At 38.2% G+C, this 19,776-nt stretch overlaps 1 protein-coding gene across 3 annotated transcripts in view; it reads right to left on the bottom strand.

Annotated features, from left to right (window-relative positions):
* Nucleotides 1–3,805: 3,805 nt before the first annotated feature.
* The window catches only part of LOC149222608 (EH domain-containing protein 1-like), a 232,063-nt gene continuing 216,092 nt past the window's right edge, over nucleotides 3,806–19,776 (bottom strand). For all 3 annotated transcript variants that reach the window (XM_089385522.1, XM_089385521.1, XM_089385523.1), the window contains exon 16: nucleotides 3,806–4,228. In XM_089385522.1, the coding sequence (XP_089241648.1) occupies nucleotides 4,043–4,228 (186 nt within the window). In that variant the 3' untranslated portion in view covers nucleotides 3,806–4,042. The remainder of the gene's footprint in view (nucleotides 4,229–19,776) is intronic.

The following is a 19,776-nucleotide window of genomic DNA, read 5'->3' as shown; positions in this document are numbered from 1 at the left end:
TCGAGATTGCCAGTGCAAGTTGCAGATAGGAAGTATGAGTTACAAGTAGGAGGTTGTGGGTTTTCGCAAAAGGAAACTTGGGTTTCCAGATCGATTTGCCAGTGAGAGGCAAGTTGATTGTATTCCTTAATTTTGCTGAAAAATTAATGATAAAACCTTCATCTGCAAAATTGATTTTCCCCATAGATGTTCATATGCATTTTCGAGATTGTCAGTGGAAGTTGCAAGCAAGAAGTGTGAGTTACAAGCAGGAGGTCATGTGGTTTTTGCAAAAGGAAACTTGGGTTTCTAAAACGATTTTGTCATTGGAGATATTATATTTTGGAGCTTTGCCAATGAAAGGAACGTTGATTGTATTCCTCAATTTTGCTTAAAAATTAATAATAAAACCCTCATCTGCAAAATTGGTTTTCCCCACACGAGGATTTTTCCATGGACAATTTGTCCAAAAATATTGGTGTCAATTATTTTGTGCGTGCATCATTTCTCAATTCTTGTTATTATTTGTGAAAAATGCAATAGTGATTTATTTGTTATTTGTTGTAATTTAATTTTGAAGACAAATAATCTACAGTAGATAGAAAAATAAATTCCAATGGGAAATTCCACAGCCCCCAACCTGCTCTCAGTATTTCCAATAGGGCCACCATAGTTATTCGTGCTAAAGGGAGAAATTAGTCAAAGCCGACGTGCACTACAAAACGATATGCAAATCTCATAAATGGTCAAATTCTAAATCTCCCAAAGTTAGAGCAGTGGTTTTGCGTCAACTACTTATATTGTGAAGTTTAGTATAAATACAAAATAAGATAAAGCCCTATATTACAGTGGTAATGTTCTATTAAAAAAAATCCAATAAATGTATTTTGAAAGATTCAAAGACCAGAAGTTTTTCAAAATACAATGTGTTATTATTGTTACTTCCCGTCAAACTTTTTTAGAATGGAAATCCCATCAGAAAAATTCAATCAATATAATTTTCATTCTTGGAAAGTGAAAATTCGAATGCATTTTAATGTGTAAAAAATTACGGTGAATCATCAAAGGCACTGAACCAAAACTTACACAGCTTAATAAATTGATCAGGTGGCAAAATAGAGATAACAATGTGGATTCAATCATTGGTCTTGCTCTTTAAGATTCAAAATTACATCATGTTGATCTAGACGGATCTTCTAAGAAATATGGGAGGAATTACAAAAGTTATTTGGTACAAAAAACAATGAATGCAAAATTTTATTTAATATTACAACTCGTTATATTGAAAATAGTTGGTGAAGCTACCATGTCCAGCGAAATAAATGATCTGAAGTTGATTATAAAATAGTTATTTGAAGTTTTCACAAAAGTAGAAAAAGATGTAAAAGTGCTATTGCTAGATAAATTACGTTTACCTTCAACTTACAACAACGTTATTTTTACATTAAGTCAATTGCCTTAAACTATGATATGAAGTCATCTCTTTTCACTAAAAATAAAAGGCTAAATGAGGACTCAATGAAGCAGATTCAGAGGGTGCTCTCAATCCACACAATGCAGCATTACTCGCTAAATATTGAATGTCCAGAAAAATAGGGAAATTTATAGTTAAAGGTCTCGAGTATCATTACTGCAAAAAATAGGTCATACAACATGAACCTGTAAAATTCAAGCCAACAATATTCTGAAATGGAAGGCTAAAGATGAAGGAAAACAAAATATTGCTTTGACAGTGAAAATTTCCACAATTGAAAAAGCATCAATACCTGAGTATGAATTTCAAAATGAGTTTCATCACCCATGTAAGGGTAGAATTCCTGAATTCTCAAATCTTTTAAATTCTTAAGTTCTCGAAGAATCATCTAAACCTGAATATGAAGTTGAGAATGTGACAATGGGGCAAAGACAGATACAAAAGGGAATCAAAGAAGGTTTAACAACATAGATTGTTGTCCAAGTAATTTGGGAATTCAGAGGTATCGGTAATTAGAAGAATTTTGGAACTCAAGAATTCTACTCTTACAAGCGTGATCAGACAACATGATGGAGTACCTGCAAGATTCCAAATATGTACGGAAGATAAGTTGTTTAAGAAAAAGGTTTTTTTTCTATGTTGTTGTTGTCAATCAAACTTTAATATTTAGAATTGTAGCCTTAAGACTCAAGAGGGGTTGTTTGAGTATAACACTCCAGTATGCCTATAATGAATTATAATAAAGGCACATTAGATAGGTGGCCTTAATATTTAATTATGATAAACATTAGTTTAATAGATGCCATTGAGAAAAGGTGGTTAATTATGATAAACATTAGTTTAATAGATGTCATTGAGAAAAGGTAGTTAGGTTATGCAACAGTTACGAGCCAAATAAAACAGGATTGATGTCAATGTATTTGCTGATTCCATCACTAGTAAATATTTTTTTTAACTTTAGTTTCTATTTCTTGTATGATACATAGTCGATTTCAGAACAATGCAGCATATGTGAAGTAGTGTGGCTTAGACAAAGTACTTGCATATATGCGGGTTGATCAAAATGAACCTACTTTTTTATGACAACCGGTGAGTTCTCCCACTTGCAAAGAACCTTGTCTTGCATGAGTACACAAAACATGTTGACATACATTGTTATTTCCGTTGACAGTTGTAGAAGATGGAGTAGATGAGATGAAGTATTGCCCAACACATGACCACGCTATAAAGATTCTCACCAAGTCTCTTGGCCCAAATAATATTATAAAGTTCAAAGCAAAACTCTAAATATTTCAAGAATAACCATTAAGGGAGGATGTTGGAGTTTATTATGGTAATCTAGACTGCAGACTTGGGCATAACAATAAAGTCACTTTATGACTTAGTTTGCTTTATGATAGTGTTGTATTAATGACTTAACGTACTTTTAACTCATGTTAGGATTTCCGTATTTCAGGGTTTATGCATCAGGGGTTGAAGTCATGCCTTTACTATAAAGAGACAATCACTCTCATTATTGGACATCCAAGAAGTATTTCTCTCTTTCAAGCTCTCTCATATTCTTGGTTTTTGTGTGTGATTAGTTTGCAAAATATCATTTTCTCCCCAAAATATCAGTCCCCCTTTCTAATAACAACACACCACATTTTGTCGGGATGCTCCCTCCTACATTTCCACATATCCCTATCAAAAGGGTACAACAGTGAATGCTCACAACGGCATTCACATTTTCCAAGAGTGCGAGGAGCACTCTCCCTACCCTTGGAAACTCAGCACCACGCAACGCTAATCTTATCTCCAACAATCAAGCTCACATATCGGCGAACTGTTACTGGTTGCATAATCATATTCCAGTTACTATAGTGTTTTATTGTATGTTTTATACCAATCGTATGCTACGTGGCCATGTATGTGTGAGTACCGCCTACATAATGTTCATTCATATTTCAATATGTTTTGCATCAATATCCCTACGTCTCCAGATTATTTGCAATTAAGAAACATACCCTCCCTCCAATTGCATTACAATATAACAACTACAACTGCATAGTTAACCATCAAAATTGAACGCATTGTGAAGTCATAAAACATTAAGCATCAGCGCTAGAACTTAGCGAGTCATTGCATACAAATATATACCAATCATAAAATCATAGAACTGCTTGCTTAAATCTACCCGAAACAACAGCAATGTGATTTGCAAGGAAGTTCACAGCTTGCTTTCACTCTACCTACATTCAGAACTTTCCCACACTACTGCAGTACAGACAGACAGACACTAATGAAGACTTAATCTTGAACAGGGTAGTGTGGATGCTAAACAGAAGGTGGAAGTGCACTTGAAGAAAAATGTTAATCACTAGACAAATTTGGAATACTTCTTAATTGGTGACTAGCTCCAGAAGTAAACATAATATTAGATAGGCAGAGCTGCATGTATGCCAGAGTTTTGCAAGAGTGAAAAAATTGCAACAATTACATCGGTCACAATATGCACCACACTGATATGACATCCATGTGACATGTATCTCTGCAAATAAATCCAGGCAGAGAATAATAAAATGTCAAGATTAAAAATTTACAAACAATTCAGTCGTATGGGTTGCGGAACTTGCGCAGTAAGTCAGGGATGTCATATCCTAGCATGTCATCTACTGTCTGAATCATTTTTAGTTTAATCTTCTCAAATTTATCGAAGTTATAACCACTCAATACTTCCTTGAAATGTTCAACGTTTGGAAAGTCACCAGCAGGTAAATGGTACTCCCTTTGAACCTGCAAATTGCAAATCCAAAACCGAGAGAAGCATTTTTCTCTATCATCATCTCAGAAAATGCCAGAAAACCAAAGAAAAAAAATTATTACAGATATTCAACATCTTCATTAAAACAATGTTCCACCAAGACTCCAGTGTTGAAGAATGTAACTAGGTTCGATCTTCATAATTGTATTCAAGTCATAATGTAATTTATTATCAAAAGAAAGAAAAAAGAATTTTATTATTAAAAGAAATTGACTTATTAAAGCATGGGTTTCATGCTTGGGTCAATTGTTTTTAGGTCAAAGCCTCCATTGAAGGCTTCTAGGGTTTATGTCAAGTGTCCTTGTCCATGTCCTAATGTAAAGAACCCTTCTTGGGATTTATCTGTCAAAGAAATATATTTTATTGTAAAATAGGTCAATCAGGCCTCCTATACCAAGTCGGCCTCGAAACTAGACATGTTGGCCTAAACTGCGCAGCAGAATCACTATATAAAGACAGCAACTCGACCTCATTTGTCACTCACAAAAAGTTCGATCTGCAACTTCTGGGGCCAGAAAAAAGTGTGAATTTCAAGGAAAAAGAAGAAAAAGGATAGCGAAGGAGAAGGAGGTCGAAATTTTGTAGCTGGGAAGTCGAATTTGTGGATTGTTGTTGGGCTGAAGATGCTGGATAAGAAGAGACTACTATATCATCTTGGAAGGCTGACTTGGTGGAGGAGGAAGATTTGTTGGTCTAGGGTCTTGGTCTATCTCAATTTGAATTACTAAAGGAAGAGTTCTTGACTGGGTTTTCCCCTATATGGGGGTTTTAACCCTGGCTGAGTGCCTATATCTGGTGTCCTTGATCTTTGTGTTTTGGTTTTAGTAATTACTTGATGAACTAAGATAAAAAGGAACATAAGAAAGATAATAAGAATTCAAAGATATCATAGATAATTATCAACATAAGAAAATTTGTCTTTCTGATTTTCTAACATCCAGGATGGGGTGACGCGAGTGCGGGGAGACGCACAAGCGGTACATGTGAGAGTACCCTCAAATTTTAGGGAAATTTAGGGGGGGATAGGGGACATCGGAGTATATATATATATATATATATATATTTGAATTCTTATTAAATAATAAAAGTATAAATACATTGATCCATAAATAATCAAATTAAATAATGAAATACATTGATCCATACTCATCATTCATACCAATGCATATATCATTCATCCATACACCACGAGATTCAATAATGAAATACATTGATCCATATTCATCATTCTAGAATCTACATTGATTTAAAAATTAAATTCATCATTCATTATTCTAGATTCAAAATTGATTCAAAATTTAAATTCATCATTCTAGAATCTAATTAGTACTACGCAAAATAGACTATAGTAGATATTGAAGGGAGACTAGAATGGTAAATTGATATAATTAAAACTCAAAAATAGTAAAGAATGATGAGTCAAAGAATCAGTCTAAGGTCATCGATATCTAGAGTCGAGACTTGAAGGATAAAACTGAAAATTAAAATGGACAATAAGCATTGAAGGAGTGCCCGGGGGAGGAGAGGCAACAGTTCACTGGTAAGTCAAATAGTGTTGTGTGGTAAGCCAAGTAGAGGTAAGTTTGGTAAGTCGAATGAGTGAGTTAGGGATTGCAAATTAGTTTAGGCTTTGATATTTGTTATGTATTTTTCTTTTTAGTTTTAATTTTTTTTTTTTTTAATTTTTTTTTTTTCAAGGGCTATTAGACAAAATTGAGGAGGACATTGTCAATTGAAGTTAGAGATGGAAGGGTTTTGCTAAATTTAGAAGTGCGCTAAATTCGGCATTGGAACCCACAAGTGAAGCTAAGGCGTAGTTATACCTTCACTTAATTTTGACTTAGGAAAATTTTGATTTTCCTATAGTCAAAAAGTAAATCGATCTCAGCAATTTGACTTGAATTAATGATGTGAGTTAGTGGGCCAGTTTGACTTGAATTAATGACTTGAGTTAAAGGACCAATTTGACTTGAGTTGAAGGGCAAGGGCTAGTTCGATTTTATAAAAGGGAAGGGCATAAACTTGGCTATCATCAATATGCGCTAGAATGACTTGAGTTAAAGGGCCAATTTGACTTGAGTTAAAGGGCCAGTTCGACTTGAGTTGAAGGGCCGGTTCGATTTTATAAAAAGGGAAGGGCATAAACTTGGTTATCATCAATATGCGCTAGAGACTTGTGCATTTTAGCTCAGCAAGAAGAGATTCTAGTTCAGTGTACTAGGGCGGAGAGACAGGGGCCGAATAGTTCAGTAGCATGCTCACTTTCAAGGCCAACTCAACGTGCGCAAGAGGGCCAAATAGCTTGTACGAGTCCATACAACTGCGTATGCAAAGGCTGAGTTAATTAGAGAGGCATAGAATAGTCCTCATAGGGATAGCGAATTGAACGGGAATTTTTCCCAATATTTGTAATCAATTTTCTACGATTTTTGTTGTGCAGAGTATTAATAAAACACACAAGTTGGCAGGTTTTCCTCAGTTGGGATTTCCTGGGTAAATTCTAGAGTATTTTTATTGTGTGCTTGTGTCTTTTTAAATTTATTTTCCGCTACTACTATTTATTAGAATACTTAGCATATTTAGTAAAAGAGTTTAGAGTTCAGTTTTTCGTTTTTCTCGTCTCGGAATTTTTATTAAATTAGCAGTTGGGTATTAGAAAGCTAACATGGTATTAGAGCGGGTCTCTGATTGAAGACTAGAAAGCGTGTTATTTTCCTCAAGAGCAAGTGAAAAACAGAGGAAAGGGAACATAGTTCACTTCAGGGTTGCGCTAGGTTTTTTGGCTACAATCCGCACTAGAGTTTTCTCCTAGCAGGCTCTACCCAAGGATTTTGAGCAGATAGAACAATCAAGATGGCATATTTGGGGCTAAGATTTGAGACCACCTTGATGGGGCCTCTAATTTATGTTCTTGGAAGGAGAGAATTGGTATAGTTTTGGAGGAGCAGGAAGTTTGGGAATTTGTGGAGAATCCACCAGCCACCCCAGCAAATCCTTAGCAGTTGGCCCAGCATAACAAGAAGGACGCAAAGGCCAGAAGAATAATCCTTGAAGGAGACAAGGATCACATCATACCTCACCTTTCCGAGAAGAAGATAGCTCAGGCAGTTGGAGAATCCTCTCTACCTTAGAGATGCCATCTATGTCCTAGGGTTGAAGAAAAACCTTCTTTCAGTCTTAACCTTGGAAAACAAAGGTTATGAGGTTATCTTTAGCAGAGGAAAAGCTTTCCTCAAGCCCTTAAATTTTGGAGCCATGAAGCAGATTGGAGTTAGGGTGAAGAACCTCTACAAGTTACAGTTTAAGACAAAAGCAACCTTGAGCAATAGAGAGATCAATGTGCATAGATGTAATCTTGGGGAGCTTTGGCATAGGCGTATGGGTCACTTACAACATGGAGCGCTGAAGATTTGATGGAGATTGACACAAGATTGTTACAGTACAGTGTAGATTAGCATGATGTTTGCAAGGGTTGCACACTTTGCAACTATGCCAAGACATCTTTTTCCAGCAGAGACAGCAGGGCCAAGAGCATCTTGGAGCTGGTACACTATGTATGTGGACCATTTTCCTCTCCATCCTTGATGGGATACAGATATTATGTCACCTTCATTGATGACCACTCGAGAAAGACTTGGATCTTCTTCATGAAGAAGAAAGATCCAGTCTTCTCGAAGTTTGTGGAATTCAAAGCTTCGGTGGAGAACAAAACTGGCAAGAGGATCAAGGCGCTAAGCTTAGAGAATGGTGGGGAGTACATCTCCAACGCCTTCAGGGACTTGTGTGCCAAGGAGGGCATCAAGAGAGAGCTCACTGCACTTCATAACCCTCAACAAAATGGGGTGGTTGAGCGTAAGAACTAGAGCATTATTGGAGCAGCCAAGGCTATGTTGCATGACCAAGGGCTACCTATGTTTCTTTGGGCAAAGGCATGCAACATTACAATCTTTTTGCAAAACAGGGGTCCACACAGGGTGCAAGGCAAAGTCACACTATAGGAGGTTTTCACAGGCAAGAAGCCTAATGTGTCTCACTTCTGAATATTTGGCAGCCTTTTTTACTGCCAAGTGTCTTCTGATAACCAGAAGAAGCTGGAGCCCATAGAAGAAAGGGCATTTTCGTGGGCTACAGTGAGACATCTAAGGCATACAGGGTGTATATTCTAGTACTCAGGAAGACAACGATCAAAAGTAATGTGGAATTCCAGGAAGAAAGGGCCAAACGTGATGTGAAGTTCGAGGAAGAAAGGGCTCTCAGGAATTCATTAGAGCATGGGTAGGGTGCAGCACAGGAGGAGAAGCAAACTCCCAAGCAGGAGGCTTAGCCAGCTCCTCGGACTTCATCACAGCTAGTTGTTGGGCAGGCCAACTAGCACGTAGTTGAGGAGAAAGCACGGAATGGGAGGAGCGAGAAGAGTTAGAGGGGCCCACTCAGCCAGTGACTCCCATTGCAGGGAGAGGATGAACAAGGTGGGTAGATCAGCTGATTGCAGAGGCTCACGAGAGATTTAGAGCCCCCAACTCCACATTTAGATAGAGTAAACAACCATAGAGATATACACAGTACATGGCACTTATGACTGAGGTGATAGACTCAGAACCTTTTTGTTATGAGGCAACTTCTCAGTAGGCATGGCAAGATGCCATGGTGGAGGATTCCTCTATCATGCAGAATGATGTTTGGAAGACTGTGCCAAGACCATTTGGCAAGTCAGTGGTTGGTTCACATTGGGTGTACAAGATTAAGCATGCAGTTGATGGGAGTGTGGAGAAGTGTAAGGCTAGATTCATGGCCAAAGGGTTCTCTCAGGTCGAACGGATAGACTATGATGAGACGTTCGCACCAGTGGCTCGATATTCGACCATTAGGACTATTCTAATGATTGCAGTGCAAATGAGTTGGAAGATCCACCAAATGGACGTGAAGATCGCCTTCCTTAACAGAGTTGTTGAGGAAGAGATATATGTTGAGCAGTCTAAAGGGTTTGAGACTTTCAGCAAAGACATGCATGTGTGCAGGCTAAAGAGAGCTCTTTATGGGCTCAAGTAGGCACGGAGGGCATGGTATGCCTAGATAGACAACTACCTTCTCATATTGGGCTTCACCAAGAGTGAAGACCCTAACCTATACTATATTATGGTTGAGGGCCAACCTCTCATTTGTGTTATATGTTGACAATTTGATATTAATAGGGGACGAGGAGCTCATCCGTGACTGCAAGAGAAATCTTGTATAAGAGTTTGAGATGAAGGAGATAGGGTTGATGCAATATTTCCTTGGGTTTGAGGTATGGCAGGGTGATGGGGAGATATTCTTGGACACGGCAAGTACACACAGAAGATTCTCAAGAGATTGCACACGCAGGATTGTAAGCCCATGACCATGCCTCCAGTCACAAACTAGAGGAAGGTGGATGCTACCAGAGGTAAGCGAGTAGATGTTACTCTCTATAGGTATCTCATAGGGTTGTTGATATATCTAGTGAGCACATGGCTAGACATTTGCTTCGCAGTTAACCAGTTGAGCCAGTTTAGGGTTGAGCCAACCAGAGTGCATTGGGTTGTTGCTAAGCACGTTTTGAGGTATCTCAGGGGCACATTAGATTATGGGTTGTTGTATAGGCAGGTTGATGAAGTCAGTCTTCGGGATTCACAGATGCAAATTGGGCAAGGGTTTCAGCAGATAAGAAGAGCACTTCAGGTTGTTCTTTCAGTGTTGGGTCAACAGTTGTTTCCTAGTTCAACAAGAAGCAGAGATCAATGGCACTGAGCTCAACTGAGGCCAAGTACATGGCTTCCAGCTTGGCAACTTGTGAGGCTATTTGGTTGAGGAAGTTATTTGTCGGGTTGTTTCTAAAGGTTAGATCCCAGAGTCATAAACTATGATAATCAGAGTTGCATCAAGCTCTCTGAAAATCCACTATTTCATGAATGCTCCAAGCACATCGAGATCAGGTGCCACCATATCAAATATTGTGTTCAGAGGGGTAAAGTCAGAGTTCAATACGTACCTACAAAGGAGCAGACAACAAATATCTTGACCAAGGCATTAGCAAGAGGCAGATTTGCCTACTTCAGAGATAAACTGGGTTTAGTACAGAACACCTTACTCTCTAAGAGGTAGTGTTAATTGAAGTTAGAGATGGAAGGGTTCTGCTAAATTTAGAAATGCACTGAATTTGGCAGTGGAATCCACAAGTGAAGTTAAGGAGCAATTATACCTTAACTTAATTTTGACTTAGGAGAATTATAGTTTTCCTATAGTAAAAAATTAAATCGATCTCAGCAGTTTGACTTGAGTTAATGATGTGAGTTAGTGGGCTAGTTCGATTTTATAAAAAGAGAAGGGCGCAGACTTCGCTATCAACATTACGCACTAGAGACATGTGTTTTAGCTTAGCAAAAAGAGATTCTAGTTCAACGTACTAGGGCAAACAGACAAAGGCCAAATAGCCTCAACAATTTCTTCAGCAACGTGCTCACTTTCAAGGTTGAGTCATCCTACACAGGAGGGTTGAATAGCCTATACGATTTCATACCACTGCATATGCAGAGGCCGAGTTAGTTAGAGAGGTGCAGAACAGTGTGTTGAGGGAAAGTGAATTGAATAAGTGTTGAAAAGTGTAACTAGCTTCGGTCTTCATAATGACATGCAAATATGATTTTATGCAATGAGATGTAAATAAGAAAAAAAAAAAATTTATTGACTTGCTTCATGGGTTTCATGAGCAAGGGATTTTGTTTTTGAGTCAAGACTCCCTTTGAGAGTATTTAGGATTTATTTGTCATCTAGTCATAAAGTGTTAGACTCTAGAGTCATTATCATGTAATGAAGTCATGTTACACTTTGTAAAAGGTCAAACTTGTCTATGAAAAATATCCTCCAAGATCTTGCCATATATACTCTTCAAGTCGGCCTACAACGATGGAGGAACTCTCTAGAAGAAGTCGGCCTACCTCCAACAATCATGTCGGCCTAATGGACATGTAGGGAGGTGTATATATAGACACACTCGTCCTCCATTATGAGCAAGCAACTCGACTTAACTTTGACAAGCAGAAGTGTGAAGGAGAAGTGAAACAGAAGTGCAAAGAAAGGGTGAAACAAGAAGTGCGAAGAAAGGAATCTTCTAGGTCAGCAAAGGAGAGACTCTTCTAGATCAGCGAAGGAGAAATTCTTCTGGGTCCGCAAAGTAGGGTTTCTTCTGGGATAATGAAGGAAGATCTCTTCTGGGGCAACAAAGAAAGATTCTTCCAGGTGACCGAAGTAGAGATCTACAGACTGGGTTTCTCTAGAGGGGACCAGTGAAAGCCTAGAGACCGATATTCTCTAGAGGAAGTCGAGAAGGAGCGGTGTGAAGGATAGAGAACGAGTTTCTCTAGAAGGAACCAAGGGGAGCAGTTCGAGATCAAGAAGAAAGGCGAGGAAGGGAAGAGGCAGAGCATCAAGGTTAGCGACAAGGTTCTTGGGAGGATACTAGAGTCAAGGGTCTATGTCATGGTCTTGGTACTTATCAACTGAATATCTACAAGAAGAATTTTGATCGGGTTTTCCTCTCAAGAGCTGAGAGGTTTTGGCCCTGGCTAAGAAGCCTACATACTGTGTCACTTGTCTCTTATTGTGCATATTGATAATTGTCTGGATGAGAAGAACACATTAATAAGCTAACAAGGAAAAGATGATAATTCAAAGAAGTAAAAGTATATCACAAACAATTATCAAGCAAAGAGATCTTTTAACTCTGAATGCCCTAGATTTGTCAACAAGGAGAAATTTTCCCAATATTTGTAATCAATTTTCTAAGATTTTTGCTAAGCATAATATTAATAAAACACAAAGGTTGGCGGATTTTCCTCAATTGGGGTTTCCTGGGTAAATTCTAGTGTATTGTTATTGTGTGCTTGTGTCTTCGTTAATTTATTTTCCACCACTATTATTTGTTAGAATACTCAGCCTATTTAGTAAAAGAGTTTGGAGTTCAGTTTTCCGTTTTCCTCATCTCAGAATTTTTATTAAATTAGCAATTGGGTATTAGAAAGCTAACAGACATGTCCCCCCTCAAAAGGGGTGATTCTAGGCTTGGTGCTCTTGATTGAATGCTAGTTCCATACACTCATACTTGATAGAATCCAATGGAAACATTGCAATCGCCCCAATCCTGAAACCTTGAAAAGTATTAAGTTTGTTGAATTTTGAATGGGATATGAAATTCTATTTTCTCCATATGAAGTCCAATGAGGTTGGAACCACTCTCAAACATCCCAAGTCATTTCATGGTAATGCTAAAAATTTAAGTAAAAGTTCTCCTTTATCTTTCATTTTCATCCTTTTACTTTAAGAATTTAACATTACCATTAATTACATAGCACTACTAGGGCCTTGGGGTTGAATATTAAGCTTCCTCACTCATAAATTATTTTTTTCAAGCAAAATTAAGGGGGGACGCCCAGTTATTTCTGAGAGGGGATGCCCACAAGCATCCCTTTTGGGAATCGCGTCTCCCATGTTGGGGAAATGCCCCCCTGCATCTTGCCAAAAGGGAGACACGGGGAAATGTTTCCCTAGACATCCCCATATTCTTGGTGCATGGGGTGCGAGGGGTGCATGCACCCAACCCTGGGGGACGCGTCTCCATGGAACACTGTAATAAAATAAGGTTGTCTCCTTCCAAGATGTGAGTTGTAAAAGAAACTTTCAAGACTTCTCTCACATTATTGGTTCTACAAATGATTTTCACCTAGCAAGTCTTAAAACCTCAAGATGTAATGGCAAAAATAGTTCTTATGTACCAATTGTCGAAATGTCTATACCTACTTCATTGGAAAACCAAGTCATTATACGTTTCAATCATATTTATTCTCTTGAGGATTATTACAATAATGGGAAACACACGATAGAACTTTAAAAATGTCACAATAATAAGACATAGTAAGTAAATACCCATACAATAATTATCAAATAAGCATCATTGTAATCCTAAAAAATTGAAATACAGGGTGGATGAAAGATTTTAACCAGACATTTTAAGAAGAATACATATAAAGTTTCCATAGTATTTAACACATTTAAAATTGGCCCATTGTATAACAGAGGACAGCTAAATATCAATACTTTATACTATAAATAAAAAATCTTTTACCTAGAGTAATCTATATACCAAAATACAAGGATTTTCATAGAATTTGTAATTTTAGTTATAGTCAAAGTTTCAAAAACAATGCAAGCAGAAAATGTTAATTTGGCAGCTCAGGGACAAATTCCCTCCTTTGAACAGCCTTCCTCATTAAGAAAGACCCCTCCTAGCCGTTGGAAGAATTTAATTTGGTTAAGGAAGAATGTATTTTTAAGGTCAAAACCTACATGTGCACAAAAGTTTAGATCGACTTTAAAGAGAAATTGGGCACCCCTTGGAAGCATATAAATACAAGACAAGTCAACCTCATTTGGACATCATCATCAAGCATCTTCTTCTCTTTCTTCTTTGGATTGGTTCGTACAAGTCTAAAATTGGTTTGTACAGGGCCGAAATTGTAGGGTCTGAGCTCACACGTCTGAGGAGAAGAAATTAATCTAGAGTTGTAGGGTTGGATCGAGAAAAATTCGGCTACAATCGCTCAGTTGATAGGGTGCTCCCTGCGGCTGGAGGGCTATAGCCGCAGTGTCGTCACTAGGTCTCACGGTTGTGACCTAAGATATTGTTGACCGTTGATTGCAGACTTGGATCAGTTTTGGAGACACTAATTTTGTTCAGAATTGTCTATTGGGTTCATCTCTTGGATATTGCTTGGTTGGTTTTGTTGGATAGTCAAAGGGTTGACTTCGACTCTTGAATGATGAATTGGAACATTGTACTCTCTCTGTTGAACATTTTATGACAATCTAATAAGAAGAAGAATTTGAAAGGGTTTTCCCCATTGTGGGTTTTTCCCTGGTCTTTGACCAATCTTGGTGACTCTTGTTATTGCTCTTGATTGTCTTCTACTATACATTGCATTTACTATTCTATCTACAATTTTTATTTATTACTAGAAGATTGGTTTGACTGCTAATTGAAGTTAAGAATTGGGATAGTGATTGTATCAGCATAGAACAGTGGAAACTTATCATGGTACCAGAGCAAAGGTGAAGACAAGCCCAAGTAGACAAGAGACAAGAGCAATCATCATTAAAAGAAGTTGAAAGAGCCTATTTGATTTGGTCAAGATGTCTACCTCGTACTTTAAGGATTCTGAGAAGTTGGTTTACTCATCAAACTTTGTTGCTTGGAAAATTAGGTTGGAAGTGATATTGAATGAAAATGATGTCTTGGAATATGAGAAAGGAAAAATTCTTGCACCCCCAGAAAATGCTACTGCTACTGCCAAATCTAGGTACAAGAAAGGTGAGTTCAAAGACAAGAAAATTCTCATTGATGGTTTGCAAGATCATTTACTTGTTTATGTTGGTAGCTTGAAAAAGTCTACGAATATTTACGACAAGTTGGTCAGGATGTATGAGGTCAATAACTTGAATCGCATACTCTTTTTGAAAAATCGACTCAAAGAAATGAAGATGAACAAGGGGGAATCTGTGCAATTCTATATCATGAGAGTATCCCACCTAAGGGATCAATTTCAATCTATTGGTGAACAAATATCTAACAAAGAGTTGGTGGTGGTGACTCTTCAAGGTCTTCCTCCTATTTGGGAAACCTTCATTATTACTCTAAGCAACACTAATGTCCTTCTGACATTTGATGAGCTCATTGGTAAATGCACTTAAGAGGAGGCCAAGATGATTGCTAAAGGAAGAATTCAAAAGCATGAAGGAGAGCCCTCTACATTTGTTGTTGAAGACAAGAATAGGAAAGGAAGAGGGAAAATATCTGGTTCAAGAAGGCCTCCCCTTGAATCAAAGGACTCCAAGGGAAGAGGGCTATGTTGTAGGGAACGTGGGGCAAGAGGGCGTTTCCGTACAGAAACGAGTACGAAATGCTGAAACGCGTTTGGTACGGCCGTGAATGCATTTCAGGTCGTGCTGCCACGTTTCACAAAACTGAAACATGGCCAATACGACCGGAAACGCGTTTCACGGCCGTACGACTCACGTTTCAACATTTACTTGTGTTTTTTTTATTTTTTATTTTTAATTTGTTTTCTAATTTATTCTTAGGTTATCCTAGTGACTTCTAGTTGCTTCTAGATGCCTGTCTACAGTTATAAAAGTGAACTTTGTCTCATTCTTTCATCACACTATTCAGCAAGTCGTTTCTATTGGAGACTGACAATTTTAGCAAAGGAGAAGAGAGGAAGAGAGCAGTTGTTTCAGCTAGGGTGTTTTGAGCAGCGAGCAAAGTAGATTTCAGCAGCAAGAGCAAGAGATTTCAGCAGCAAGAGAAAGAGATTCAGCAGCAGATTTGGAGTGCAGAGTTTCCGGCTACAACATTCTTGGCTTTTGGGCTCAACGACAACCATATTTCTCTTCTCTTTTCTGGCATTTTGGGGTAGCTTCAGCTACAGAAAATTAATTTGGGTAAGCAACATTCATTTTGTTAGTTTTTTCCTACTATTTCTTCAATTTTTCTAGGGTTTATGCTGCCAAAAATATAAAAAACGTTTTTTATTTACAGATTTGTTTTTTTAAGTTATTTTTGCAGCAATGGCTTCCAGCCAAAGTGCAGTTGCAAGTTCAAGCCCTAGGGCCAACCCAAGGGCTGAATATTATCCTCTTTGTGGGTATGTGACGAAGATTCAAAGATGTGCAGGTGGTGGTTCACGGGAATGGCGATGCAATCTTTGCAATAATTCGTACAAGGGCTCCTACCCAAGAGTGAAGGCACATCTTTTGCATGGAGGAGGACAGGGGATTGCAGGTTGCACAAAAACAGCAGATCCATTGGCAAAGAGGGCATATCAAAGAGAGCAAGATGAGGCGGATGGTACTAAGAGAAGGCATGATGACCTTACTCAAGCTCCATCTAACATTGAGCCAAGGATTGTAGCGGAAGTAAGAAAGAGGAGAGTCGGTCCCACTCAACAACATGAACAACCAACACCCAAAAATACTAGAGGGGCATCCCCTTCAGTTCAGGATAGCAGAATTGCTAAATTGGTGAATGTGCAAGCAAGAGAAGAAACTGATTCCAGAGTGGCTGGGTGCATTTATACATGTGGTATCCCATTCAATGTTGTTCGCTCTCCTTATTGGTAAGATATGATAAGGGAAGTTAACAAAGCTCCTCAAGGGTACAAGGGGCCCAACTATGAGAAAGTCAGAACCCAGCTTCTTAAAAATGAGAAGGAGCTTGTGGAGGATATTTTAGCTCCAATTCATTCTTCCTGGAGTAGCTCTGGGGTTACCATAGTCTCAGATGGATGGACAGATATAAGGCGCAGACCATTGATAAATATCATTGCCACTTCCCCCAAAGGAGCAATGTTTATCAAGGCAGAAGACTGCTCAGGAGAGGTGAAAGATGCATAGTTCATTGTTGATGTTATTATAAAAGCTATTGAACAAATAGGGCCTAACAAGGTGGGGCAAGTTATCACAGATAATGCACCAGTTTGCAAAGCTGCAGGTTCAATTATTGAGGGGAGGTATGACTACATCTTTTGGACACCATGCATTGTCCATAATCTGAATCTGATCTTAGAGGAGATCGACAACAAAGTTTCTTGGATAAAGGAACTCACAAGGGAAGCAAGGGAGATTGTCAAATTCATCACCAACCACCACCAATCTCAGGCCATATTTCGAGAGTACTCCAAATTGGAGTTGTTAAAAGTTGCTAAGACAAGATATGCCTCAAACTTCCTGATGTTGTGCCGCCTTGTTGAGGTTAAGCATGCATTAGTTTCTATGGTGGTGAGTCAACTTTGGATTGAGTGGAGACAAGCAGATTCAGAGTGGGGATCTATGGTGCGTAGATTGTGCCTTGACGAGGATTGGTGGAGCAAGGTAGATTTCTTGCTAAAGTTCACAACCCCTGCATTTGAGCTTCTCCAGAGTGCTGACACTGACCAACCTTTCTTAGAAGAGGTATATGATGGCATGGATTCCATGGTTGAGAAAACTATGGAAATCATTTCTCAAGAGTCTCCACAACTTTTGTTTGTTGATGCTCATTTTGCTGGTTTGGTCAAGAAAATCATTGTTGATAGGTGGAACAATTTCAACACTCCGTTGCACACTTTAGCACATGCTTTGAACCCCAAATTTTATGATGAGGAGCTTATTGCTCAAAGCAATGGGAAGAGGAAGGCACCTCATAAGGATAGAGAGGTTGCTAATGGGGTGAAAAAAGCCCTTATGAGAATGTTTCCTTTTCATCTACACAGGGAGTTAAAGGAGGAATTTGCCAGTTTTGCTGCAGGAATAGATGATTATGCAGATATATCAGCTTTGGAGGAGAGAAGCACCATGAATCCAGTTAGGTGGTGGATTTGTCATGGAGCAAATGGTGTACATTTGCAAAACTTTGCTATTCGTATTCTTTCACAAGTGGCAAGCTCTTCATCAGAAGAAAGGAATTGGAGCACTTATGGTTTTATTTATTCTGTGAAGCGCAATAGGTTGGGCTCACAGAAGGTAGAGGATCTTGTTTATGTGCACTCCAACCTTCGCCTTGCATCTCGTAGGGGTCCAGAATACAACAGTGGTCCTTCTAAAGAATGGGATGTGGATGTAGAAAATCCTGATTTGGATCTCTCTCTTGTTGCCCTGAATATTGAGGCCGAGTCTGGAAGTGGAATTGGTGCATCATCTTCTTCAGCACCACCATCCACTGTTGAGCATTGTACTACTATTTTTGATGAGGATTGTTATGATGAGGATTAGTCTTTTGTCTCTATAGCTCTTGCAACCTTATAGTCTTTATTGTACTTGCAGCCTCATATATTAATATAAATAAAGGTTGATTTTGAGATTTGGATATATAATAAAGGTTGCTTTTGGATATTCTGATATTTTTATTTTCATTATATGATCATTCATGAGTAAATGTGATGTAAATTTAATCTTAATGTTTAAATGTAATAAATTATAATGTATCATTTATGCTTTATGATTGCACATATATATATTTAAATATTTTTAATATATATATATATTCGCGTTTCCCCGTTTCCAAAATTTGGGGAGGTCCCGTTTCATATCGCTTCCCGTTTCGGAAACTCGTACCTGTTTCCCCATTTCGTGCAACCTAGGAAGAGGGAGAATATCTGGTTCAAGAAGGCCTCCCCTTGAATCAAAGGGCTCCAAGGGAAGAGGAAGTAGAATTTAATGCTTTAACTACCACAAGCATGGCCATTATGCTCGAGAATGCCTGGAAAAGAGAAATGATTCAAGATCCAACTATAACAACAACAGGTTCAATGATAAAAGAAGAAGAGATGATAGAAGAAGAATAAATACTCTGGATGATCAAGAAGAAGGCCATCGTCGTCAAAAGAGGTCAAGGAACTCCAGGTATGAAAATAATGTAGCTGCTAATCATTCTGAATATATTCTTATTTTTGCTTTTTCTAGTTCTTCCACTTCAGATTCATATGATAGTTGGTTTGTCGATAGTGGGGCTTCTAAACATTTCTCTAGATATCGGGAAGTCCTCTCAAACCTAGTTGAGAGGGAGACAAATTTGAAAATCATTCTTGGAGACAATACTACTCACCCTGTGAAGGGTTTTGGTTCCGTCAAATTTCATTTGGACTCCGATGAATTTGTTCTTCTTCATAATGTTATGTATGTTCCGGGACTAAAGAAGAACATGGTGAAGCGAACAAAGTTCCTTCTATAAATTAATTACTCCAAAAAACTTGGAATATCAAAATATCCATGAGGGTACAAATATTATATTAAATATATGAATAAGAATGAATGATAATGAATCATTTACAATGAGAATGAGAGGCTTGCTTATATATCAGGCAAACGTCTCTTCATGGAGAGTCATGTCTCATTTAGACATGCCTCTTCAACCTAATTACTAGTTTAACTAATCATTATTTATGATTATTATCGTTTACATATTTTACATTATTTATATATATTTTATTCATAACACCTGGTATCCATATCTGCCTTGGAAGACAGGCATGAGAGTGGTTTTCATCAAAGAAAAAGTCCTCACATGGCCTATGGAATCCTGCATGAGAGATGCTTTTACCTTGGGATCTAGAATTGAAGGACTCTATAGAGTCAATGGAAGACCTCTGCTAGCAATGGTCCACAACATCAATCATCAAAGTGAGTTATGGCACCGTAGGTTGGCACATCTACATTATGAAGCCCTGCCAAAATTAAAGAAGTTGGTCTCCAGGATGCTTGATGTTCAAGCTAGTCATGATGGAGTATGTCTAGGACATGCCAGTAGAAAGAAGAAAAGGGGACCATTCCCCTCTAGCAAGAACAAGATTGATGGTATTCTTCAACTTATTCATTCTAACCTATGTGGACCAATGCTAGTGCACTTTATTGGTGGACATCTCTACTACATAATCTTTATTGATGACTTCTCCAGGAAGACATGAATATACTATTT

Source organism: Pinus tabuliformis, chromosome Q, assembly GCF_031772625.1.
Source record: "Pinus tabuliformis cultivar Carrire ecotype Pingquan chromosome Q, CPIR1, whole genome shotgun sequence".
Taxonomy (NCBI): Eukaryota; Viridiplantae; Streptophyta; class Pinopsida; order Pinales; family Pinaceae; genus Pinus; species Pinus tabuliformis.
This window is presented reverse-complemented; position numbering and strand designations above follow the sequence as displayed.